Source organism: Epinephelus fuscoguttatus, linkage group LG8 (assembly GCF_011397635.1).
Source record: "Epinephelus fuscoguttatus linkage group LG8, E.fuscoguttatus.final_Chr_v1".
Lineage (NCBI taxonomy): Eukaryota > Metazoa > Chordata > Actinopteri > Perciformes > Serranidae > Epinephelus > Epinephelus fuscoguttatus.
In genome coordinates, this window is record NC_064759.1 from 15,558,551 (window position 1) to 15,585,314 (window position 26,764).

The 26,764-nt window shown below is 41.9% G+C and overlaps 2 protein-coding genes across 6 annotated transcripts in view; one reads left to right on the forward strand and one right to left on the reverse strand.

Annotated features, from left to right (window-relative positions):
- Positions 1 to 5,241, reverse strand: part of fam131bb (family with sequence similarity 131 member Bb) — a 38,087-nt gene extending 32,846 nt beyond the window's left edge. The window contains exons 1-3 of one of the 3 annotated variants that reach the window (XM_049583665.1): positions 4,877 to 5,241; positions 4,658 to 4,740; positions 4,236 to 4,263 (exon numbers count right to left, since the gene is read on the reverse strand). In XM_049583665.1, coding sequence (XP_049439622.1) covers positions 4,236 to 4,263; positions 4,658 to 4,719 — 90 coding nt within the window. In that variant the 5' untranslated portion in view covers positions 4,720 to 4,740; positions 4,877 to 5,241. Of the gene's footprint in view, positions 1 to 4,235; positions 4,264 to 4,657; positions 4,745 to 4,864 lie in introns of those variants that run through there. The other 2 variants (XM_049583664.1, XM_049583670.1) reach the window with 2 other exon arrangements.
- Positions 5,242 to 7,318: 2,077 nt separating this feature from the next.
- zyx (zyxin) lies at positions 7,319 to 26,017 on the forward strand. Of its 3 annotated transcripts, none has more exons than XM_049583618.1 (10): positions 7,319 to 7,569; positions 15,276 to 15,511; positions 17,238 to 17,497; positions 18,293 to 18,388; positions 19,233 to 19,799; positions 20,059 to 20,200; positions 20,927 to 21,096; positions 22,134 to 22,312; positions 22,775 to 22,895; positions 23,740 to 26,017. In XM_049583618.1, the coding sequence occupies exons 2-10, from the start codon at positions 15,289 to 15,291 to the stop codon at positions 23,851 to 23,853; spliced, it is 1,872 nt and encodes a 623-aa protein (XP_049439575.1). In that variant the 5' UTR covers positions 7,319 to 7,569; positions 15,276 to 15,288; the 3' UTR covers positions 23,854 to 26,017. The 3 variants fall into 3 exon arrangements, with proteins under 3 accessions (XP_049439575.1, XP_049439576.1, XP_049439577.1); XM_049583619.1 differs by lacking the exon at positions 7,319 to 7,569 and adding an exon at positions 7,921 to 8,094; XM_049583620.1 differs by lacking the exon at positions 7,319 to 7,569 and adding an exon at positions 8,170 to 8,273.
- The last annotated feature ends 747 nt before the right edge of the window (positions 26,018 to 26,764 follow it).

Below are 26,764 nucleotides of genomic sequence, written 5' to 3' on the forward strand. Positions count from 1 at the left end.
TTGCAGACTGCCCTATCTAGAGCCAGTGTTTGGTTTGTCCGCTCTGGGCTACTGTAGAAGCATGCAACATGGCAATGACCTTGGATGAGGACCCTCTTACTATGCAGATATAAATGGCTCATTCAGAGGTTATGAAAATACAATGATTGTTATTTTCACGTGGTTATACACTAATACAAACATACTATATTCCGTACCTGTCAATATATCCCCATAAATCATACACACTTGACCTCTAAGTTAGGGTATAATCTTCAGGTTAATCAATAATGAAAATAATCTTTAGTTGCAGCCCGATCACACACACACACTCACGTGCTTTACATGTACACAGAACACCTGTGACAGTGTGGTGATCTATGATATGGAACGTCAATGTGAGACAAGGTCAACCGCAGAGGGAAGACATTCCTGACACTAATCTCACTCTGATACATGGGCCAATCACAAAGATGACTGCCTTTCACCATCTTTGTCCGCTCCTTTCTTACTCTTATACACACACACCGCCCCCCCCAACACACACGCACACACACACACACACAGATTTCTACACTTGTGCTAACAAAGCATGTACAATGACATGAAAGCGCCTTGCAACACATGACACAGCCAACTTCTATCATGTTCCCCGTCAGCACGTCTCTTGTTTTCTTATCTGGGGTGATGGTGCTGCGCTGAATTCAAATGCAGCAGCCCCTGTTTAATATTATCTCGGGGACCCGCGCACACCTCATTCCTGTAATCAGTGACTTTCATGTATCTGTCACTATCTGTCCATCAGCCCCTGGCTGTTCTGTAGGTTGCACCTCAAGGATAATGAATAACAGCTCTATTACTGTCTCGTTCAAGATGTTCTGTGCTGACGAACGAAAGTCATTCTAGAGGTTGGCAAAACGTTTCTATTTAAAATAAAACTAGCTCAGACTGGTTAACCTCCTCAAAAACAAGGAGCTATATTCCCCGTTGTCTTCACTTCACAGCCCGCTGCTTTCCATATATCCTTGTCGTTACTCTGCACTCCAGTGAACCTAACTGCTGCTAGTGTGTGTTATCTGTGTCAATTGGAACCACATGTTACGCATCTGCCCTCAAGGACCCACCAAGTTAGTTATACGAGAATGTGTGTGTGTAGAGGAGGAAGGGAGGGTGTGTATGTGACAGCCAGCCTGCATTGGGTTTCACATATGAAGGAGAGAAAATATGTGTGGGGACGGAGAAGTGAAGCGGGGAGGGGGTAGACAGAGGGAGGGGGGGAGAAAAAGATGAGGGGGAATGCTCTGTGGTTTGTTTTTGAGGAGGGAAGGGGCGTATGAGGTGGGTGGGGACGAGGGGAGAGATATAAATGTTGTTATAAAAGGAGGCAGCCTCTAATAAGGTGTTCTCTAATGGCCTTGCTTATGTTATTAGCTTTGTTTTAGCCGGTGGGAGATACAGTTTATGTGTATTATTAGTTGGTGCTTTGGGCTGGCAGTTCACCGTTTCTAGCTTCAGCAGCACACACTGTTTTATATTTGTGTGTGGGTGGTATGGAGTCTCTGCGCTCACGCTGTGTGTGTGTGTGTGTGTGTGTGTGTGTGTGTGTGTGTGTGTGTGCACTCCAGTTCTTACACAAGGCAAAACCTTGCGTATGAGGAGTTCCCAACTCTCCTCTATTATTTACAATTCTCTTTCCTGCTCTCCTGCAATCACCCTTCACTCTCTGGCTACAGCCCTGCTCGTCTAGACCACCAGCACTGCTGGCCTGTTTGTATCCACTGATGCTTCTGTGTCCAGCTTCTCATGTTCCCACTCTCCTCAACAAGCCTATCAGTATCTCTTAGAGTCATGTCACTATCTACACACCGCCCTGTCCTTTATCACATCTGTGGCTGATGTGGATTTACTTGCTGTCAAGAGATTCTGAGCGAGTCTTCTTCCCTCAAGGCATTTCAGTCTGGCTGTGCACGCCACACATAAATGAGTATCACTCTGACACCTGCTGGGGTAACTGGGGCACTGCAGTCTCACACTGCCGTTGAATGGGGGCCAGTTTGGCAGCAGAGAGATTTTTCCTGTGGGTGCTGCTGAGTGAAGAGACCATGTTCTGTCTCAAGTATGCAGGTTCTCATCCTGTCTAAAGTACGCCTGGAATTTCTGCTTGATGGCTTAATGGTTTTTGCTTTGTAGGCACTGCTATCTACATTTCAACTCCATTGTAGGCTCCGTTTTATGTTTATAATACCTGAGAGACGATTTATGCAGTGGTGGGTAGAGTACTGAACATCTATACTCAGTTAAAAGTACAATTGGCCCCATAAAAAAAAGACTCAAGTAGAAATTAAATAAGTTACAATAGGTGTAACCTTCTTTAATGGGCTTGTGGAGGTAGAACGGTTTTTAAAGGTAGAGATCTCTGTGTTTGTCAAGAGGCACAGCAAGCATCATGTTACTGTTTTTTAAGATTTTGGTATAAAAAGTGTGGCCAGGGACTGTTGCTGCCTCCTGTTCTGGGTTTTCTACATCATCTCATCATAGTTAAAGGACAAGTGGTGCTTCTTTTTCTTCCAGGCAGCTGGCAACTTGGCATTTGCAGTAGAGGTGCTCCTCGTGCGCTCTCCCGCCCTACACTCGAGCACTCCGAAAGTATACTCAATAAAGATTAGAAGCACTATTTAAAAAAAATGGTACTTGTTTCTTTAAAAAAAAATACTTTTTTTACTCATGTGCATTACTTTCAGAGCTTTACTACTCACACATGCATTCATGCGTGCTGCATTGAAACTTCCTTAATCAACTTTATGTCACATCCCAGACCTAAATGGTCAAAGGTGTGTTTTACATGTGGAATTGTGGAAGGGTGTTTCTTGCACTTTACCTGGCACTGTCTGGCAAAACTCACAAGATGGACTCTCCTCTCTACAGCTAAACATTTTCCGCAAATAACAGCTATATTCCCCTTGAAAAGATAGCCTACTGTTGCCTACTGAGAGATTTTCTTAAAGGGGAACTATATCCAAAATTCATACATTATTCCTATGGTCTCAGACAGTCCAAAAAAAATAAGTGCACATGAACAACTCTGTGTGCTAAAACTCAAATTTGTGTTGTCATCAAAAGTCTGGAGCTGCTCCACAGACAGTAAATTGACACTGACAGCACCCAGGGGAATGTTCTGAGTATATGAGTATGTTTTCTGTTTCTAAACTGAGAACATTGCAAGAGAATCAAACTCACTGGAGTTTTAGAGCCACAAAATCAGGCTCATATTCGTTGTCTGTGGAGCAGCTCCAGACTTTTGATGACATCACAAGTTTGAGACTTACTTCTTTGTTTTCTGGCTTTGAGAGAGAGTTATTCATGTTCACAGGTATTGACTGAACTTTCTTTGGCCGTGGAAATAACATATAGGGACTCTAAATGTAGGTGGTGTCCCCTTTAAAGAGCTGGCAGCCTTATTTGGATAACATAGGCATGTAACTACATTGGTGATGGAATTGTACATGCATTCATCTTTGTTTAAAGGGGCTCTATGTGAAAATCAGAGCATATGAGTTGTGTTGACATGGTTCTCAACATGGAGATGGCTGAGCTGGCGGCTAGCAGCTGACAGGCTTGAACTCCAAAAATAGTGCTAAACAGCAGCAACAGTGTTGACAGAGCTAATGGTGTTAACCAGGGGGAAATCTGGGGGTGGGCCCCACACGTCACTTTCAATGATGTCTCTCGATATCAGTGGTTACTGGCTGTCAGTGCAAAGCAGTGGCAATGAGCTAGCCAGTGGAATAAACACATGCATTAACATACACATGCAGCTGGACCAGCTCACCGAAACAAACGAAGCTTGGATTACAGCACACACAGAAGTAGTATCACTTCATTCTCGGCTCAGGACATCATCACTCCACTAAATCTTTACATAGCAAACAGTGGTTTGCTGCTATATTAATGCTCTGAATGATGCCAACAGAAGCTTTAACTTTAAGACAACCCCTCTGTTTGTAGTTCTTTTGTTGTAATCCTTGTGGATGGGGGGCTGGGGCGGGAAGGACTTGAAACATTGTGTTTAATTGTTGGTTTGGTGTATTTTGTGTTGTCTGTGGGTGCAGCATATTATATCAAAAGAGGAAAATAAAGCAAAGTTCTTGATGCTGGGATGGCGTACAAATAATTTGCTTTGTAAGGTCTACTGCCATGCTGGTGTTCTGTGCTTTTAAAATGCATTCACTTGGGTGTGAGCAATTAAAAACATTTACCTTGCATTCAGATGGCTTCCCACTTTTCCTTTGTTGAGAAAATGAGTGTGTCGAGAGAAAGAGAGAAAGAGGGAGAGAGTCGGAAATGATCCAAGATCAGGATATTAACTGTGAGCACTGTGGTATTATGAGGCAGGTAGTGACTCACATGAGCAGTGGGAGGTGGAGAGGGAGGAGTGGAAAAAAAGATGGGAAGGGAAATAAGAGTGCAGCGTATGGAGGGCAGACTGAGGAGTGGAGGGATTGGGGGAGAACATTGGTGAAAAAAAACATACAGCATGAAACAGGGAGAGAGAGAAGGAGAAATATGGCACTTTGGAGAGGGAGGGGGAGAGGAACTGTTCATTCCAAGGTTTGGCTGCATTCCAGGCTGTCTGGCTCTGATTCTGACGGCCTCCTGTTTTTCTTTTTTTCTGTCTTACCTCCAGACTGACTGGACCCTGGAGCTGCCTTCTCCCTGCCTGATCCAAACTTCAGTCACCATGGCACCACCCCATGTGTGCAGCTGGCTGAAAAGGGCAGAGGAGCGTTACACATGTGTCACTTCAGCTTCCTCAGTCCTGTCACTAGTCAGACAGAAAGCAAGCTCATGAATTGTCTGGAATTTGGAACGGCAAACAGACGCTGACCTCTCATGTCACCTGCCTGAGAGCCGACGAGCCAGGATGGAGTGTGCTTTTTTCTCAGCATACACCAGAGCTGCTGAGTGGAAATTCAACACATTTTTTTGTCCCAGTGGAAGTGGGGAGAGACTGGAAACATTCCTTGCGGGACAATGGGCTATCAAAGACCCCAGTGACCACTCCCTGTAGTTCACAGGCATGAATCAGGCAGCAACAGGTTACACAACAGCCTCCACAGAGATTGGATGGAGGAGAACCTTGCCTGGTTTCACAACCTGTATTAAGTGCAACTCTGCTATGACTCAGACAGACTGTCATATGGTGATCTGAAAGTTGGTGGCAATCTTACTGAGGCGTGGATGAGTCAGAATAAACAGTGCACAGTTCAGTTATTTAATGTCAAAGTCAGCCTAAAGGAAAGGCAAGACAGGGAAAAACTTTTTCCATAGGGTGCGTTAACTGCAGTTGTTTCCAATGCAGTTTCCGATGTTACAGAATTATCTAGAAATATGTTAAACCATGTGTGCTTAAAGTTTTGGTAACAAAGTGCCAATTACAGGGGCCAGCATATGATTAAGGGCCGCATAGGAAAACTGCACAAATCTCACTTCCACATGAAACTGCAGAGTTGTCCACTGAAAAATCACTATTCCTACATCCCTAACTGGACAGATGCTTGTTTGACGCAGAACTGAGCCCTCAGGCTGCACTTTGTGTTAAACTAACAAAGATAAGGCTGCAACCATTCATTCATTTTATTTAGTCATTCATTCATTTTCCATAACCGCTTTTCCTGTTGGGGGTCGTGGGGGGGCTGGAGCCTATCCCAGATGACATAGGGCGAGAAGCAGGGCACACCCTGGACAGGTCGCCAGACTATCACAGAGCTGACACATAGAGACAGACAACCATTCACACTCACATTCACACCTATGGACAATTTAGAGTCACCAATTAACCTGCATGTCTTTGGACTGTGGGAGGAAGTCAAATTACCCATAGAAAACCCACGCTGACATGGGGAGAACATGCAAACTCCACACAGAAGGGCTCCCCCACCCTGGGTTCAAACCAGGAGCTCTCTTTCTGTGAGGTGACAATGCTAACCACTGCACCACTGTGTTGCCGCAACTGATTATTATCAATTAAACGGAGGATTATTTTCTCTCTTAATAAATAACGTTTGGTATATGAAATTTCAGGTAATCATATAAAATGACTGTCACATTTTCTACATTAGGTGAAGTCATTAAAATGGCTTGTTTTCTCTGGCCAACACCTCCTCACAACTATGCTGAAACCATGAAATCCTGGGTATATCTCCTTGAAAACTGACTTTATTTATTGAAAAGTTATTTAAATATATCTCTCGATTGAGTTATTAATTACTCAACTAATCATTTCAGCTCAGCATAGCTAAAAGTGGTACTTGATTCCAGTAAAACTTGAATTATTGACTGATTTGAATCAGGAAGAGATGAAACAGTCTCACTCTGTTGGTGTCTCTACTGTTCCTGTGTTATTAAAATGAAAAGGTACACTAACCATAACATTTTCAAAGTGTTAAAAATATAAACGTGATAATAAATGTAAATGTATGTAAATGATAGACATATTCTGAAAGATTTCTGGCATTGTAAAAGCAATGACTACACCTGAAAGTGTGATAAGACTCAACCACGTGGGCAACATGCGTCACCAAGGTTATTGATGTGTGTGTGTGTGTGTGTCTGTGTGTGGATGAGGCACAAAAGGATATTAAGTCATAGAAGTGGGTAATGTGCAGGATGGGAGGTGTCATCAGAAACCAGGTTGAGGGCAACCACATCCCTATTGTCAGGATGAGCAAACGTATGACTTACGAAATAGCCATATACTAAATTTACTCTCCATAATCAAGTGTGCTAATCATGCACACAGAAGCAATCTAAGTCTTTGCATGTTGACTGCCTTTGTGCAAAGCAAATAACGGTGTGGCAGCGCACTTGGCAACAGACAAAACAATGCCTTTATGATCTGATCCTCAGCTCTCTGCCTGTTGAGGCAAGTGAAAGACAGGAAGAAAACCAGTCTTATTTTTTTCTCACATTAAATAAAAGTTACAGTGGGCAACCTAGTCCACAGCCCAGCCCTGGTGGAACATACTTTCCTCAACCGTTGTAACTCCTTGTGTTTAAACCCTGACCGCCTTTAGTGTCTGTATCTAATCAAGCCTCTAGCCCCATTATCTCTCCCTCCCTCTCGCTCCCTCATTCCCTCGGTCTGACCTTACAAGGAGAGGCAACAGGGTTGATGTCATTGAATGAAGAATGCTGCAAGAATCCAGAGAGAAAAGAGAGCGGGGAGGAGGAGGGGTCTGACTGGACAGTTTAAGTGTGTGCGCACACACACACACACACACACACACACACACACAGGAGAGAGAGAGAGAGAGAGAGAGAGAGAGAGAGAGGTGCTGTTTACATAGTAATACACAACTTCTGAGCCAAAGTAAAACGAGAGAGAACTTGTTTGGAAGGATGGTGTCATTCCTTTTCCAGGCTGAAAAGCACAGGGGGAGGGTCTAATAGCTGGAGAGGGGAAGAGAGAAACAGAAGTTACCATTACAGTCAACTGTTACTCAGCCTGGACCAAGAGAAAAAGAAGAACAAAAGAAAGAGGGGAAGGGAACAAGGAGAAAAGGAGACACACACTGCAGTTGTATTAACAGGGTAAGTAACTGTATTTGCTGTGAATCAAGATAACAGGAGGAAATGGCATGTCTCACTTTTTGGGGGGTCAGACTGCCCCAGGTTACCTAATAAGGTAAAGTTTATTGTCAGGTTTCAATGATAGCACAGATTTACAGAAACTCAATGGGGGTTGCTGTTAACACCTCAGGGAATGGCATCATTGTGACGTGACAACTTCTATGGATCTGTCATAAAGCTGTGTTTTATATGTCATTTTAAATCTACTGCAGGGTTTAATTGAAAGATACCTCTGGGTGGGTGGTGGTCTGTTGTTTCCCTGGCTGTATAGTGAGCAACGTACAGTAGGTTGCTACACCAGCTGATGGACACCCCACGATAAGGAATGGGCTATGCGGAAGCTCCAACAGGAAGTGCAGCCAAAAAGTTGACAAAGCTAGCAAGCTAGCAACGCAGCTGGAAGCTTTTATGCACTACAGAGAGTAGCAGGAATATTAAACTTGATGACAGCACAGTTAAGAGAAGCCGTCAGCTTTGCCATATGAGGTAAGAAGAAAAAATGGGGCGGTACCGATACAAACTGACCCAAGGGTTGTAACGTTAGGAGAGGTAGGTTAGGGGTGTGCGCGAGTGAAGCTAGCTAACCTTACCGTTGATGTGATTGATGATAAGCCACAGAGCTTACGTTCATGTTTATCACACAAGGTGGCTGGTCAGAGTCGCGGGTGAGTGTCAGATGCCATTAAATCGTCAGAGGGTTTAATTTCTGTGCTAATGTGTGTCGAAGAAATGACGGTAAATCATATGAGCGTTACCTGAATCAACCCGACTGAGACACGCTAACGTTTCTAACGTCACGAGCGTCCAATGGTTACTGCTGGAATGTTAACATCAACGTAGAACTGATTTTCCCTCTTAGCCACCTAGCTAAATTAGCCAACGTCTAGCTGGCAACCTTCATTTTTTCCGCACTCTGTACATTGCTAGATAGTGAATTATTAATTATTATTTATTATTTATTAACCTAGCTGTCTGTCTCCATTTGCTGTGTTTGTGACTGCTCGCCCATTGATGTCAGCTGTCAAAGGCTAACAGTTGGCTAACGCTATCTAATCAATGGGGTGCCGAGGTGGGTGGAGCACCATGGTGCAGTAAGTTATGTGTAACTTATTGATATAGCCAAGTTATTAGGTGGCACATGATTACTGCTCTGTTGTGCCCATATTGAGGAGGCCTTTATCACTGAATGGCCTATATTCATAACCTAGTTGTGTCTCATGTCATGAATGAAAGGATGCGACCAGATCTGCCACAGCTCAGTGCACTAATAAGGCATGTTGGGAGAATACAGAGGGATCATGGCCATGTTAGCACAGCACTTACACAGCTTTAGTGAATATAAAAATCCTGTCATTATCAGTGTTAGCCATACAGCTGTGCCTTGCCTCTCTGATTTGCCTTTTCATCAGCCAGATAGGAGGGAAGCCTCAGCCCAAGGCCATAGTAAACTGTGTTTAAGAATAACTAAAAGCTAGAAGACTCCAGCTTGGGTTAGCCTGAGGTTTGTGTGGTGCTTCTGTTTGAAAAGACTCAGATTATGGTCAGTGACGCCTCAGTAAATTGTTGAGGCAAATGGAAATCAGTGAATGGAGATGATCTATGAATGAGTACATGCTACCCTTGTTGACTGGGGTGACGAGGAATCGTCTTTAATTGCAGCCTCCGTGAGGCAAGACAGGCAGGCTATTTTAGGGCGTCCCTTTGCGCTAAATCCCTGCATGTGAAGCTCTTTTGATTTTGTCTCCCACCCATCTTGTGACTCTTCTTTAGCCTAAATCCCTCTACTGTAATATCTGTGGAAGCGGATAAGGTTGTGCGGGTGAGAGCTTGACACAGAGCCCATCGGCTGATGTTATTACCAGTTTTGAAATGTTGCCTGCTCAATCAGCCATCTAACTGTAGTCTGAGAGGGAGCACAGCACTGGTGCTCAATGCATGTCCAGTGACCTGTAAGATTGGACTCAAAAGGGTTGTTTGTCCCCGCATTAGTGACCCCCGGCCTAGACACGCTTTCCCAGAAACTGGGTGTGCTATTAACATGCGAACAATAGAGAGTTTCATCAACAACACACTAGTCACTGATACAATGACCAACCAGACGCGGAAAAAGTTAGTTACTCTCAGGAATTTAGGTTCCTGTAACTGTTAGGGTAACTGCCTTTATAAATGTGAAATTAACTTTGGGTTTGTGTTTGATTGCTTTATTGTATTTATTATTATGTGCAGTTATGAGCTTGATACTAATGTGGGACCTTTACCTCTATCTGTGTTGTTAAAGGAACATCAATTTTGGTAGAAAAACCATAGCAAAAATGTTTTTACTGAATGTATGTGAGCACATTGGTTCTCAAAAAGAAGTTCATCTATGCACCGTGCTGCACCACCTCCATATATGACCTTTTAAAAGGTAGCAGCACAGTTTATAAACCAAATGTAGTTCCTCTTTAACCTCAAAGTAATGAACCACTGCTGAGTTAAACAGTTTGCCATGGAAAAGTGTGGTAAACTCCCCTGTAACAGCTACTGCATCACATAGTCTGTCGCCTTCAGAAAGAAGGTGTTCATGTGAAACTTATTAACACTAAGACAAAACACAGTGATAACAACAAGTGTGCTACAAAAGGTGCAGTTTTATTTTTTTTTATTTGCGCTTTTTCATAGTCCCTATGGGACTTATAATGTTGAGTCTCAAGGGCCTGTTTCAAGTCCTGAAGAGGTCTCTCTGTTCTGTAAGGCAGTGATTCTCCAACCATGTTTAGTGCCAATACCATGCTGTTTTTCATGTTCTTCAAGGTTGATTACATTTACCCTCTGTCGCATGTGTAAATCAGTCCCTGATAAGGTGGAATGAAAACCAACTGTGCTGCAGTACCCACACCAGCATTGAGTACCATTTTTGTAGCCTATAAAAGCTGTACAGCCACGTGGAGGTTGCACAAAGTTCAAAAGCTGCAGAGGACAGCGTGTGATTTATGCAGGGGCCCTATCTAAATGCTCTGTAATGCCATCCTCCATCACAGCTGTAACATAGAAATGATTAAATGCAGCTTCAAGTGATGTCATTCAGTTAGTAATGAGCGAGAGATGAATGAGAAGTTGAGGAGAGCACAACAATGAACGAGATAAAAATGGTTGTGGTCTGCCTCAGAACACACGTCTGTACATCAGATTGTGAGAGTGAGCCAGAGCTTATGACAAGCACTCCATCCTTCAACAAAGCAGCAAAGATATATAGAAAGAGAGGCTGTTTGGAAAGAAGCAAAAAAAGAGGTGATGTCATTGAGTTGTAGTGCCAAATATGTTCCTCGGTTGAGGGTCTCTCATCTCAAGGATCAGGTTTCAAGATAGATTTGGAGTAGGATGTCTGGAGCTCTGCGTGGAGCTGATGTCATCGTATTAAATCCCTCAGGATCGAATCAAGGAGCAGATGGAACCTGACCACAAGTTATTATCACTGTTGAATAATTGAGGGGACTATTGTGTATTGTCTCGTATAGAGGCAAGGTAGCTTAAGTGCTGTAATGAAAAGACTAAATCACAGTTTATACCCACCCTTCTTGTCAAGCACTCCTTTTAGAAAGCCATTATAAATCCAAGTGCCCTGTTTAGAGCACTTCAGCCTTATTTAAAGTCAAGAGCTTTATCTTCACTGTAACCAGTCAATCTGGTTTTGCATTAAGTGACCACTCTGTTCAACTTGAAGTAAGCATTGATATCATGTTAATAAGATGCCAGCTGTTTTTCAAAAGACTGAAAAAACATCTGTCCTTTCTCTCTCGCACTCTCCTTTTGTTATTTTATTTTTCCGTTGGTGCAAACTGCTCTGCAAAATTTCCCTGTGTGCCTGTAGAAAGTTGGCAACCAGAACACTTTGCATCTCTATTAGAGCCTCACCATCTCCCCTATTGATTCATGCAGCAGTTTTCTGAATTATTTAGACTACATGAGATAGTGAAGTGGAGCTAAGATTGTAACTGTACTGAAAGGACACTGACATTGGAGAGTAAATCTCATGCCTGGAGATACTTTCACTGATTGTTGTAATGTTTTCCGTTAGATAAATGGTCAAAACTAATTGTGTTTTCTGGTGGCATAGCTAATCTGAACCCTATGATCAGTCACTAATGCTGTTGTAGTGAGATGTATCAGAAGGAATTACACTTCAAATCAAATTTTTGTCTAGTCAGAGCAGAAAGCTACTTGAACTTGTGTTAGTTTAAAACTTATGACCTATTTACATGATAATACATACAATCTGATACATAAAGACTGTACATACACATATAGAGCAATCTGATAAAAATGCATATACACAACAAATTAGTATTCCAACAAATGAATTATGTTCCTGTATAGTTAAAGTGTTGTGTACCCAGGTTTAATACATTAGTGATTCATAATGGGAAGTCTAGACTATTGAATGACACAGCGGAAGAGTCGACACCTCCACATGCCCAAAGGACATATATGGTTAAAAGTGTTCAACATCTATAAATATTGATTTTAAGGAAGCTGACTCAAAAAGCAGAAAAGACCTTGCTGCTTTCTCTGCAGAGAAACTTGTGATTATATCACGAGCACCAGAGATACTTTCATGAGCTCTGAGGGGTTTTTGTCTTGTCAGAACTTGAAGCGTTGCCTGTGTGTCCCAACAAAGTGGAATGAGGGTGAAACACTTCAGCTCTTTCCTGGTTAGTTTAGCCTTTAGCTAGGCCCAGTCTGCATAATGGTTTTCAAGGCTATGTCAGGCTTGATCTCTTCCTGGGGTAGGTTGTTTTCCCAAATGCAAACTCAATTATATCTAAATGGTGTAAACAACTGATGTAGCTACATTTTAACCCACAGTGTAAACAAAGTGTTTTGTGGCTTTTGGAGAGGTTTGCTCAACAGTATTATGTGTGTCAGGAAATATGTGTTGCAACTTCAAAGGCAAAAATACAGTAAGTTAAACTAAAAGGAGCCAGTTTAAAATCACTAATTTAAGAAAGGAAGAAAAGACAGTTGGACCAGGGTTAGATGTAAGACTCTTAAAGACTTTTTCAATGCCATTTGGAATGGAATTTAATTGTACAATAACCAAAACTGAAGAAAAACAAAAAACATGAACTGACATCAGTTATGTTGAGGGAAATTTTTGCATGAAATGTTTATTGTAACATAAAACATGACTTTTTTAGAGGTGGAGATGGTGGCAGAACAGAACTGGGAAATACCTGACCTTTTTTAGCAAGTTTTCTTGGCAAATTTGTTTTTCATTCTGCATGTGGGATTCCACTGCCTTGATTCCCGTCATGCAGAGTTTGAAAAGCTTTTTGCAAAAAATACACCAAGCCTTCTTGCCTTGTACTGAATTAGCTATGCTACAAAATCTTGGTTAAATAGCCAATACTCATTAAATTTGTACTTCCCCATGTCGTCCAGGGTGCAGCGACAGCCAGCAGATAGTGGATCCTCCAATCTGAGCATCTTGGCAGGAAACAAAATAGTAGTGTTTTTGGTTCCACTATCCAGATTTGTGTGATGTTAATCCAAGAAGCATTCAGTTACTTATGAAAGAAAATAGATGTTATTTTGAGATTTTCTGATGCCAATGTCTTAACATTTTTAAGTCTTTTGAAAGATTGATTTAAGACATTTTAATACCAATTAAAACCTTATTTTTAGATTATTGAATTCAATGCCTTTTAAGGCTTTTTAGGGTCCAGTAAACTCTTTAGTCACAGTTATTTAAGTATTTGATATTTTGGGGATTATATTTCTGAAATGTTGAGAAGAAACCAAGGCGACATACTTATTAACATACCAGGATGTTTATTTCCGTTTTCAAGGAAAACCCATGCACATCAACCCCTAGCCTGTGAGGGAAATACTAAAGCTAACTCAGGAGAGGTATATCAAGACGCACTGATACAACCTTAACCTGTTTTTCAGTTTGACTTGTGCATACTTTTCTTTTGGAAATGATCAGTGTAGCCTTAGTAGAGTAGACAAAACAATGAATGGACATTTACTGAAGTACTTTTGAATTATAGATAACTGAGAAAACAATCCCACACTCTTCTTTTCCATATCTGTGACATTTATGGAGGCATCTATGCTATGCAACCTTCATTAGGATGTAGAGGATAAATGCCACACAACAAAGAGATAATTGCATACTGGATGTTCAGTGGAAAATGTTAACTCCAATTTGTCTAATTCTTTCCACCTACTCATTCTCTAACAGGTTGTGTGTTGTGGCTGCGTGACATTTATCTTTTATAACCTATTGAAGACTGCATAAATAGTCCAAAGTCTTAAGCAGCGTCATAGTGTGAGCCAAGACAGCCAGTGTGTGTGCAGATGTGTGCGTCAGTGTGTGATTGTGTGTGTTGGTGGAGGAGGTCAGAAAGAACAACCGCGCTTTTGACTAAAGTTCATATTTGGGGGCCGCCGGTCTTCGGGGGAAATGTGTTCAGACTTTGTGAAGAATCTCGGTAGAGACACTGAAGTAACATCAACATTTGTTTAACCACCAGCATGTGTGAGGTAAATATTTGAGCTCTCCCTCTTTTTGACGTACCTCACATGAAAATGTTATGATAGTTGCTATCGTCCCCTGGTCTCCCTCCTACAAAACTTGCTCTCGTCTTGTTTTATGTCACAGTAAACAGCCATGTGTTATACATTGTAAATTGTGTCTGGCATCTGGGAGTGCCACTCTGTCTGCTCGGTATACATGGCCCGAGGAAATGTTCACACACTTTTTTCTCATTCCACTGTAGACCATTTGCCAAAGCTTTTGTGTTTAAAGACTAACACTGGATTTGCAGAATGCCTCGTGGTGGTTGTTTTTTTGTTTCTTTTACTGCAATTTCACTAAATCCAGAAATAGTCACAGTCCAAACTACATTTTAAGAGACACTGCAAGCCACAATAAACCTCTATTTTAATTAGTTTTGCTAAGACTGTAGGGGTCGAGACAGCTGTGTCTCAGTTATAAACTATACAATAGGTACCAATCTGCATAGCGTACTGTTTTGGCAGTTGGTATAAAAGAAGTTAAAGTTTTGTACCAACAGGAAATGAGAAACAATATACACAGATTGAATCAATCGAAACTGCAATGTTAAGAAGCAACTGCCAATTTTAAAGTTGGAAACCTAACAAAGCAAAAATAGAAATGTTCCTCCAAAGATTCATTACCTTCATATTAAATTTTTTACTAGTTCCTGCAGCTGTCTCACCTTTTTTCCCTCTGTTTCCTTTTCGCTGTGTAGTGACGGATAACTGTCCGTCAACACAACTCTAAAACTCTTGGTGTAGTTAATTTTGTCGCTTGTTCAGTGTAAAGGCATTGCATACCCAAAATCTGGTTGCAATTACTTTGTAATTTGGAATTGTGTTGGGCCAAATGTTTTGTTGATGTGTCATCACCACTAATCCTCCTGCAAAAGACCGACATGCTTACACTGCCAAGGAATGCGAGCCCTTTGACTTTAGTCAGCTGATTAATGTTGGTTTCATCATGTGGGGTGAGAGAGTAAGACCCCTGAGTCTGGTGCTATTTGAACCTCACTGCAACCTGTATTATACCATTTCAGAAAAACAGCCTCTCATATAAGTATTAATATTTTCCTGTACAGTGTCCAACTGATGTTCATAACATTTCTTGTGTTCATCCTCAGATAAATACACAAAATGGAGGACTCCAGCAGCAGCAAGCCATTCATGGTGACATCCTCTCTGAACTTCAAAGTCACCACCCCGTCCTTCTACAACCAGCCAAAGAAGTTTGCCTCTGTGGCACCACCGCGGCCAAAAAGTATAACGCCTCCCTCGGCTCCATCACCGACACCAGTAGGCACAGCCGTGATTGGCCGAGTGGGCGACCTGCCCCCACCGCCGCCTTCGCTCTGTGATGGTATATGCATTATTAATGCTATTTTGTGAACCATTTCTGTGACAATCTTAAGTTGAATCCACTCAGTCAGTCCGCTGTACCCTGTGCCACCCCCTGCTGCTTTTTATGCTACAGCATGCAGAGCTCCACCAATGAGTGCAGAAAACATCAGTTGTGCAGTGCTGTTGTTTTAATAAGTTGCCGACATAACGTCACTGTGCTGTAATTCCTGCCTTTGAGATATTACAGTCAAATGCTGATAGTTACAGAGACTCGTACCTTTTGCTTTTGGGGGGATTTTACTTTTAGAGTTGTGCATAATTATACCTCTACTGCGAATTTAAAGATGTCTGAGCTGATCTAAATCATGCACAAAGTCAGACAGCTTCACCAAGTTAAAGCCTCTCTGTGGAGTTTATGATGATTATAAGTGCTAGAGTAATGTTTCACAAGTGGATCTCTGTTTTGTTTGTATTGCGCACATACATGACACTTCACAGTATGTGGATGACGCCACTCACATTCCAGCTGCCGGTTTCACACTGTTCAGGACGACACTTGATGGCATGTACGTGCAAAGAAGCGTAACAATGCACCTGACTGTGAAGACTGCCAGCAAGTAAGAATAGATGTCAACAGTGCAGGTTTCAAATGTTTTAAAAATGTAATTTCCAAATATTTTATCAATGAGGAAATGCATTCAACATATTTGTGAGACCTGAAGGATACACAGTGGTTTGGTAAGAAACACTGAAACTAAACAGACATTTTCTTTGTTTACAAGAATTTAACAAAGGAAAACATATGTCAAGATAGTGGCAGGACTGGGCTGTACCCATTAGCCCTTTTTACACAGAGATCACCAACAGAGCTGCAATATAGTTCCTTCATTGCGCTGAATTTGTTGTTTTTTGTTTGGTTTTTTTTTACACAGAACCAGCAGCATAATGGTTCCCCAGTGTGTGGTTTTAGATAGCATGCTGGCATTGCGGAAGCAAAAGAGGACTGATGAGCTTGATGTGTTACACAGCGTCAGCCTCTAGTGTGGCGTGTAACGTATGCATCAGTAGCGCTTTCTAAACAATAACATGGCAATAACAATCATTTACCATCTTAGTTATGTGGCGGCTGATTTCGTACTCTGTCTGGAGGGTAAGGAGCTCTTCGACCTAATCGTGAGCCCCAGGTTGCAGACATTTTCGGCTGCTGTTATTCGACTTAAAGTTAGCTACTAGCTGCTATCAGCTGTTTGTTTTTTGTTTTAAAAATCTCCTGGCACTGGGTCTCGCACATAGCACATCACCAAAACGTCACACCCATCCCGTCCATGGTCTCGTCCTGCCGGCTGTCCATTTTGCACAGACATCGATTTTGTGCTGATACCACTTCCGCTGCCGACTTAAAAGCAAGACAGCTGTCCCCCCTTCCGCGAAAATGGCAAGGCGGAATAATGGCACGACATTTCCACCTTGAACGGGCAGAGTAAAACAGGCTTTTTCATTCTCAGTAGACATGTAAAGTTAAGCAGTTGTATAGCTAAAAGTCAAAGATCTCTCAAACTCGCCAAATCCTCTCCATAGCTTTGCTCTTTATTTATGTTGTCCTGTTTGTTTTTTATTGTTGTAAACATATGATGTCAAAGTACTCACTACATATGACAAATGATTGACAGTGAAAACTGGATGATTAGTGTAAACTGAGTTTAAGAAACAGCTTTTAACCAATCAACCCTCCTCATTTCTGCCAGACTTCCCACCCCCTCCTCCTCCTCCACTGGATGATGATTTGCCAGCCCCTCCCCCCGAATGCCAAACCACACCCTCCGCCTCTGACGCCCCCCCTCCCGCCTTCCCTGCTCCACCTCCAGTTGCAGATGACCTGCCCCTCCCAGCTCCCCCCGAGGACAGCGCCTGTCCGCCTCCCTGCCCGTCTCCCCCTCCTCCCCCACCCCCTCCACCTCTCCCTGCATCCGGTACCAGTATTCCCAGTGCTGCAGGAAACCCACAGGTGAGTCATAATGGTATCTTCACCAAATTAGGCTGAAGTTGCTTCGCCTGTCTGCATGTTTCCTCTTTTTACTGCATGTAATTGCATTTTAGCATAATTTGATCATCAGGCAGGACACTGGAGGACATTGTTGTGGAACCACAGTGAGTCCATGGAGTGTTGGCAGGAAATACTGTCTTTTGAGATTTTCCCACAAATTATATTAGCATTTGTCTGGGGTAAATCACCCAGTTTCATGCGTCTAAGAGGATTATTGCCCATTTATGCAACTGAAATAGTTTTTAGACATGGCATGAAAGGCTAATTGTAGAGCTGTTTATTGTTAGACTGCTTTAATTGCAGCTGGTTTGTCAGGCTATAAAAGCACCAATGTATGGAATTAGATGTTGTTGGCCACTGTTAAAAGAAATATATATGTATAAAAAGTCTTTGACAGGATGAAAATAGAAGTATATCTCATGTTTAAACCAGCAATGATTGTCTGCAAACAATTCACTGAATCCAAAAATGTAATAATTGAACAGTTAGTATTCTCTTTCATCCAACTAGGGAAATGAAATTAAAATAGTATTCATTTATTCATTGTTGTCGTTAATCACTTCATTAAGTGTGTTTGTTTATCATTCATTCTTTCAGTGGATATGTAAATATAACTAATGATTTTTCACCATCATCTGTCTTTGTATTCTCGGCTCATCCTGACCTCATTGTCCTTTGCTTCATTGTGATCACTTTATTTGTCTGAATAAATAAATACTCATTGTGACTGTTTCCCCTTCTGTCTTCCTCTCCCAGAGGCTGGTGGAGAAGCAGACTAGCTTCGACCGACAGCTTGACTCTCTAACTGACTTGCTGTCTGAGATGGAGACCAGGGGACCTTTCAACCCTAAGGTACAAAGCATGGAGAGGTGGAAAACACACTGTAACAAACATAAGACAGAAGGATACAGAAAGATTGAAGAGCAGATGAGAGGGGAAATGACAGCAGACTTTGACTCACAGGAGCTTCACTGTAGAAAATGAGAATGAGTCAGACACAGGGAACAAAAGACAAAAAGAAAGGTTTGTAAGTCAGTGGAAATAGTTTGAAGAGATGCCAGGTCGGTTTCACTAGTCTCACTTCATCTGTTCAGGGTGAAAGCTCAGTGATTCGTGAACTGCGCATACAGCACACCAGACTGAAAGAGAAGACAAAAAGTGAGGTAGCGGGTGATTCACACTGAGAGAGGAGACACTTGCAGGGAGAGAGAGGGAGAGAGGGAGTGATGCACACAGAATTGAGTGGAGAGCATGAGAGAGTGATGAAGCCAGAGTGTGCTGCCAGAAACCCAGTGAGAGGGCCATAAATGGAGAGTGTTTTTATCCAACTGGGAGGTGCTGGATCATGGCAGAATAATGTTGGCTCAAAACTGCAAAATAAATGTCAGAAAGATGAAGCACTTCTGATAAGCTCAAACTGTGGAACGCTTCCAATGTTTACTTTAATCAAAGTACCTCATTCGATATAATAAAAGTGTCTGCTCGCAGCATTTCAGTTTCCAAGGTTATACACTAGAAATTAACTTCCTCCGTTGAATCATTGTTTATAGTAAATAGAAGTTTTATGTTGGAGGACAAGCTTAATGCATGTATAGATTAACCTTACACTGAATGGCTTTTTCTGCATGCTTTGTTATGAAGTAAAAGAATCTGTAAAGAGATGATTTTATTGTTGATGTCGTCGTTTTATCCACAGTTACCGAGCCAGTATTCTTCGGCACCAGCACCCAAGCCTTCGGCTCCTCCCCCAACTGCTCCTAAACCAGCTCTCTCCTTCCTCCCACCCCCTGAGATGGGAGACCGCCCGCCACCGGCACCCTGGGCAGAAGAACTAAAAGCCAGAACGAACCGACAAGCCAATCACAACGCTGCACCAAACTCTGCTGCTCAGCCATTTAATAAGGCCCCGGCTGTGGCCCCCAAGTCCGGTTTCGGAGGGAGACCAACAACATCGTCGTCGTCTCTAGCACAAAAACTGAACCAGAACCTGAACCAGAACACCGCCCCAATCGCTGTTGCACCAAAACCTTCCCCTCCCTCTGCCACCTTCCCTCCACCTCCCGCAGCTCCTCCTGCAGCTCCTCCTCCACCTAACAATATGGCGGCTGCCCCGGCCTCTAATCACATTAGGAGTTCTCCCTTTGCCAGTCAGATGAATGCAAACCAAAACCCTCCTGCTGCTGTGCCTCCTCCTCAAACCAAGATGATGACATCGCCTCCCTCATCTTTTAACCAACCAATGAAAAGTCCCCCTTCATCAACGGTATGTTCCAGAATATTTTACTTCAGAGTAACTCTTAGCATTACATCTACTACAGTAAGAACACACAGGAAGTACAAATAATTTAGTTCATAGTCATCAGATCAGATCTATGCATCTCTGGACCAACACTAACCGTGTTTTCAGAGGTAAACCATTCAGTCGTAAATAACAAAATGCTCTCTACGGTCTGTTGTATGAAGCTTTGTAAATAATGTATACATATGTGCTAATGGCTTTGTGTGTTTACATGTGCATGCAGCCCTCTCCCCCTGGCCCCATTCCTATCCCAGGTGGAGGCGTTCCTCTGAATATGAGGGAAGTGGAAGAGCTGGAGAGAATGACCAAGGACTTCATTAAAGACATGGACACACACGCACCTGTCATCACCTCCCCTCCTACAGGTACATACACACATCACATGCATAAACAGAGGGGTAGCTGTAAAATAATGGTGAAACTAACATTGAAATTTATCGCTGTGAGTCATTGGTATGTGATGTGAGAAGCATTTTAAAGACAGTGTGTTGGAGTTAATGGCATCTAGCGGTGAGGATTGCTCAGTGCAGCCAGCTGAAACTTCTCTCATGTGCCGAGCATGAACTGTTCACGAGGTTTTTACCATGAGCCAGATTATCCACAGAGCTCTCTTCCTCTCCAAAACAAACAGACCTGGTGATTGAAACAAGTGAAAACACTGAATAAAGTAGCTTCACATTACAAATCAGTGTTTTTCCGATGCTGTTCGGCCTGGTGCAGAGAGGCTGCTAATTATGGTGGCTGACGTAAAAACGTGAATGGCCCTATCGAAAGTCAGTGTTTGGTTTGTCTGTTCTGGGCTACTGTAGAAACATAGCCGTGCAACATGGCGGATTCTGTGGAATAGGACCTGAAACAATTTTTATTTTCAAGTGATTATACTCTAAAGAAAAGGTGTGTGTATTTTATGAAACTTATTGTTGCAAAAAAAAGTTTAAAGGTTTATCATGTGCGGAAATCATTTTGTTCAATACAATACTCATTAATTAGGGGATGACACTTGTTGACACAAACAAAGTTGAGTAAGAAGATGGATTTATTTGTGGATAATCTTGTTTGTATATCTTCCTCGTTCTCTCCTCCCATTTTAGAGGTCTGTGGGAAGTGTGGTGAGGCTCTGTCCCGCACTCAGCCAGCAGTGAGGGCCATGGATAAACTCTTCCACTCCAACTGCTTCTGTTGCATGAGCTGTCATCGCCCCCTGCAGGGCATGCAGTTCTATGACAGGGATGGAGCACCTCAGTGTGAGGACTGCTATATGGTGAGGATACACACAGAGCTAATGGACACTGCATGATCATACCAAAACACCAAAAGCTCTCACCTTAGTGTCTTGTCATTTTAAAGGGATACTTTAAAATTTTTCATTCAGCTTTGTATCATAACAACTGTCTCCACCTCAGGAGAATTCATAAATAATCTGTGATAAACTTCCTCCATCTTGCCACTGCCCAGATCTCCCTGCTCATTTCCTGGTGTAAATTGCATCATCCAGCAGATTTTCGCTGGGCTGTTGCTTAAATTATAGATTTTACTTCCTCATTTTAGTATGGCGACCACCACAGTCCAAGAGTATGAAACGGATTGAGAAAAAGAGAAGTCTCTCTCCCTCTCTAAAACTTGGATGAAACTCAGGTCAAACTGTAAAACTAGGCAGTACTGATCAAATATAAACCAAGAGTCTGTTCCTGTTTTGTCTTTTTCTCACCTAAAATGGCTGCAGAAACATAACAACATTGTGAACAGGAAGTGGACATCATACTGTTTCATGTATTGTGAAATAAGAGGCTGAAAAACAAAACACCATTTTGTTTTCAGATGAGCAACTGGCATTATGTCACCCACCAGCCGGAGCGTCTATTAGTCTTGTGATGCACAGTGCACTGTAGTAGTTCTAGGTTTTGAGTAAAACTGAATACCACTGCCCTTTTCCTTTGTTTTCTCTGGTCATGTAGCACTAATTTAAAAAAAGTATTTGCATCTTTCTACTACATAGGCAGCCCAGTTTCATGAAAAGACCATATTTCCAGCAGTGAAATACTTCTTTAACTGTCAGTGTAGCTACAACTCACATTTCGACAGTTTCAGATTTGAACTCCTATATTGTAACGTACACAGTGCACCCTTCATCCTACATACTGATGAGTAAACACTGATAGTATGCAGTGTTCAGAGAATACCCTATGTGTAAAGAATGTGCTGGACAATGTTGACACAGTGAATATATCATCTCTGTGTGCCTCCTGGTTATTAACTAGTTTCTTATTTCCATCTCATGTTCTTTCCCCTCCTCATCAGAACTCCCTGGCAGTGTGTTCCCGGTGTGGGGAGAGGATCACAGACCGCGTGCTGAAGGCGGTGGGCCAGTGTTTCCACGCCCACTGTTTCCGCTGCAGCACTTGTTCCTGCACACTCGAGGGGGCACCCTTCATCACTGATGACAACAACAACCCCTACTGTGTCCAGGATTACCACAGGTAGCTACTGGCAGTCAATTCCTCAAAGATAATGAAATGTTGCATCTCTTTTCTTATGAGAAGTGATTGGGTTGCAGTGCAGTTTTTCAGCATATTGAAGCATCAGCCACCCAAACATGTATTTCAAGGACAATCAGTTTTAGCTGTTCGGATTTTTCCATTTTCATGAAGCATTCATCCTACCTATCAGGATTACTGATAAGAGTGGTGTTGCTGGAAGAAGGAGAAAACAACACTTCTTCTTCATTTGATTTGGACTGATAAGTTTACACAGCGTGCTAAACTGTGGATAAAATAGTAATACTTAATCCTCTCTACTGCGGGGTCCACAAGCACCAAATCTGATTGGGTTTTATTAGAATACATTGCTTTTTTTGGTGTTTCTTGACTGTAACTGAATGTGTGAGAATTTGATTAAGGCCATCAACTAACAGCCAGGTTTTCCTAACCTTTCTATTTCAGGCGTTTCTCCCCTCTGTGTGTGAGCTGTAATGAGCCCATTATTCCAGCCCCGGGCAGCGAGGAGACAGTCAGAGTGGTGGCTCTCGACAAGAACTTCCACCTCAAGTGTTACCGTTGCGAGGTAAGACATTTAAACAAATAAATCCACATCACATGGTGTATTGAAGGTGCTGTGTGTAGGATTTTAAGGGGTATATTGGTAGAAATGGATGTTTTCTTTAGTGTACAATCACTTACAGGTAAGAATCATTGTGTTTTCGGTGCCTTTCAAATGAGCAGTTCATATCTACATAGGGAGTGGGTCCTCGTCTACGGAGATCACCATATTGCAATGGCAGGTTTCTATAGTAGCCCAGAATGGACAAACCAAACTCAGGCTCTAGACCGGGCCCATTTATATTTTTTGCTGTATCCACCGCAGTTATAAGCCCCTCTGCAATGAAAGTGTTGGAAAAAGATGGATTTTTGTAACAGGACACTGCTTTGTTCAGGGTTTTTACCACTTTAAATCACTGGATCCTTTTGTTTTGGAGAGGAAGACAAGTTTGCGGATAATCCAGCTCCCTGTAAAAACCTCTTAAGCGTCTGGATCTTAAGTTATTAGAGAAACAAGGTGAGCACACATTAGCGGGTGCTGGGCTATAGCCTGTCTGTGATGTGTGGAACAGAGTAGGAGAAACACTGATTTGTAACATGAAACTTTATTTGGTGTTTTTACTGGTTTTAATCACCTGGTCAGTTTGTTTTGGAGAGGAAGAGACCTCTGCAGATAATTTGGCTCCTGTTAAAACCTCCTGAACAATGAACTTCGAAGGAATTCTTACCAGGAGAAGTTTCAGCTGGTTGCAATCTGTAACCCTGTCTGCTAGATGCCATTAAATCCCCTTAAATCTTACACACTGTTCCTTTAAATAAACACTAAAAAGTAACAAAACACTAACAAATATCTATCTATTGTCCTGTAGGATTGTGCTCGCCCTCTCTCCATAGAAGCAGATGAAAATGGCTGCTATCCCTTGGATGGTAAGATCCTGTGTATGAAGTGCCACACCCAGCGAGCCAGGCAAGCTGCACAGTGATCGGCCAGAGCAGCGCGACTCAGATTAACTATGAACCAAAATCCAAAAGCACAGGATTCATTCAGCTGCCGTTTTGCCTTTGCAACAGGGCTTTATTCAGTATACGTGCGCAGGTGTGAGTATGAATGTGCTGTGTGAAAAAGGTATGTTTGCATGCAGACTCAGTGTAGTATCCCCCTCGTCTTTGTTCACTTCGCTTCAGTGCAGAAGTAATGTACTGCATTGAAATAAACTTCCTTCATCTTTTATTCCCGATCCCGAACTCTCTGACCTCTCATCCAGCCCTCCTTGTGTACTACAACTTATTTTTTTGTGCCAACTCTATGTTTACGCTAATTTCCAGCAGAACTTGCACAAGAACAGTTTGGTCAAAAGAGCAGTCTGATGAATATAAAGTTGCCTTTCTTTGTCTCTTGCCTCAATATTGTAAGTAGCAACATATACTGAGATATTTCCATCTTAAGAGTTTCACTGTCTGGTCTCTTTCCCTATGAGCATTGTGACTACACTGATGTTACTGAGACAGGTTGTTACCACAGGGTGAGGAGTACCACAATCTCCCATTTGACCACTCTGCATATTTCACCACTCCGGTTGGCTGTTGGTAGACCATATCTTCAACACTTTGGCAGTTGTTGTGCCTGCAAGCATGGTTAATTATGCTTTCCTGCCTAGAAAGTGCTTTATATCAGCCGATCTACTCTGACAGCATTTTAAAGTCATCTAGGGCTACACGTTGACTGCAAAAAGATAAAAACAGTGAATGTTGCTCTTAGTTTTCTGTGATGTGAATTTGATAATTTACATGCATGCATTGAATAAGTCTCGTTGCTCTCTCTTCTTCAACCATACAGACTGTATAAGAGCGAGGTTAGAACAAAAAAAAAAATCAGCTGTTTTCTTCTCAAACGTAGCTCAGAGCTGATTTAACTGTGTATTTTTAGATGCATGCTTTTGGGATGCACAAATTACGAACAAACAGACGAGCACAGATTCCATTCTGGGGATCTCATCATTTAAAAAAACAAACAAAAAAAAAAACCATGTGGTTATAAATGTCAGCTGCATGGCTGAAAACAGGACCTATCATGTGATCGTTGCACAGTTCCTTTGTGAAATAAAAAAGCCTTTAAGTGTCATTTTGACTCTAAAGCTCCCGCACATGATCAATTTTGTATTCGTAGACACCATCTAGAAACATAATAGTAGCTTTTGATATACATTTTCTTGGAATCCCTTGCTTTGACATATAATTTATGGACCATTTTTTTTAAGTATTAAGGTTATATGTGTGCCAGTGCTAATATAACCTGTCCTAACAGCAGGATAATAGCTCGGTAGAGACGTTAGAGTTTTAGGTAACAGATGTTAAAACATAGTGACCAACTTTCACGAAGCTGTTGGCAAGATTAAGGTTAATAAAACAGTTACATGAGATTCAGTGTTCTCACTGTCATGTATGTTTTATATCACCTTTTTGCGTTTGAGCCCAGTTCTTTGGTCTTGTTAGATCCTAATGTTAAATACCACTATTCTTTCCATTATTCATCTTTTGTACTCTGTTCATGTCAGTTATATACTATTTTATTCTTATCTTACTGTACTGTACTTCATTGATAAATGCTTCAAATAATTTGGTTTCATTCTGAACCTGGAGATGTGCCTTTCTCCGCTGTTGTTTCCCATTGTTACTCTTGAATTGAGCCTGGTTTGCAGCTACAGAAATTCATTCCACGATTAGAAAACAGTTGTTACTCGTGCTTGCATTGAGCCTGGTGCAGTATAACACCAGAATGACTAACATGGCAATAGTTACTAAGCATTGCATGCTATTTGTGTAGGTGGTGGTGGCATCTCTTCTAGTATTATGTCTTTTGTTTGCACCAACGACTCCACCTCTGTGGCCCCGCCGTCGTCATCAGTACGTGGTATTATACGTATGATGATGCCTTCACAGTCGCATTTATCTGGCATTTTGTTGTGTTACGTCCTATTGTATAACATGCAGATGCCTTGTCTTTTCATATAACTTTTTTTTTTTTTTTTATAAAGTCCTGTTTGATATGTGTGAATGTGTACATGTTTAAAAACATTATTTAGCCCCACCCCTCCCCCTTTGGCTGTATCAAAAGATAAACAAATAAATAAAATGCTGAATATCAAATGTTTTCTGTCTAATTTGTCACCTGGGATGAAAACTGGTCAAGTGAGACAATCGTGAATCTTGTCATTTCGTCATCATTTTTATCTTTACATGTAGATACTTTCATTACTGAAAATCAACACTGAGCTCATCATAAGCAAGTACATGATTAAAAAATATAGATTCTGTGGCTGTGACATCACTTCCGAGGGCGCAACCACAATGGAAAGTAAAGTGACAGCGCTTTGAGGTAAATAATGTTAAGGTTATAAAGATTTAATAAATGTTGGACAGCTTGTGATTGTTATATAATTTGTTATGGGATGTTATGATGGATTTTAAGTAATTACATTCATTTTTTTTAATGTGGTTTTGACACTATCCCAGTTGAGTTCCCTTTTTATATGTCCCTCACAAATCTAGCTTGCTAGGTAGATATTTTAAAGGACTTACTCAAGATAAGATATCAAAGGTTTTTATCCAACAGCAACCATTTAATGATTACTTTTATTTCTCTTTTTTTACCACAACAATTTTTACAATAACCATGGGCGGATTGTAAGACAGTGGGCCCCAGGGTATAGACATGCAAAAGGCCCCACCACCTCTCCAGCAGGTGCTCCAGTCCCTTCCACACCCCCCGCTGCACGTGCATGCCTCCAGACCTTGTGTTACTAATGTTACTCGGTGAGCCAGTGAAAGCGTTGTAGGATCAAGGGGACTATATCTATTTTGTGTTATCTGGGTCCACGACTGAAACGACTACCA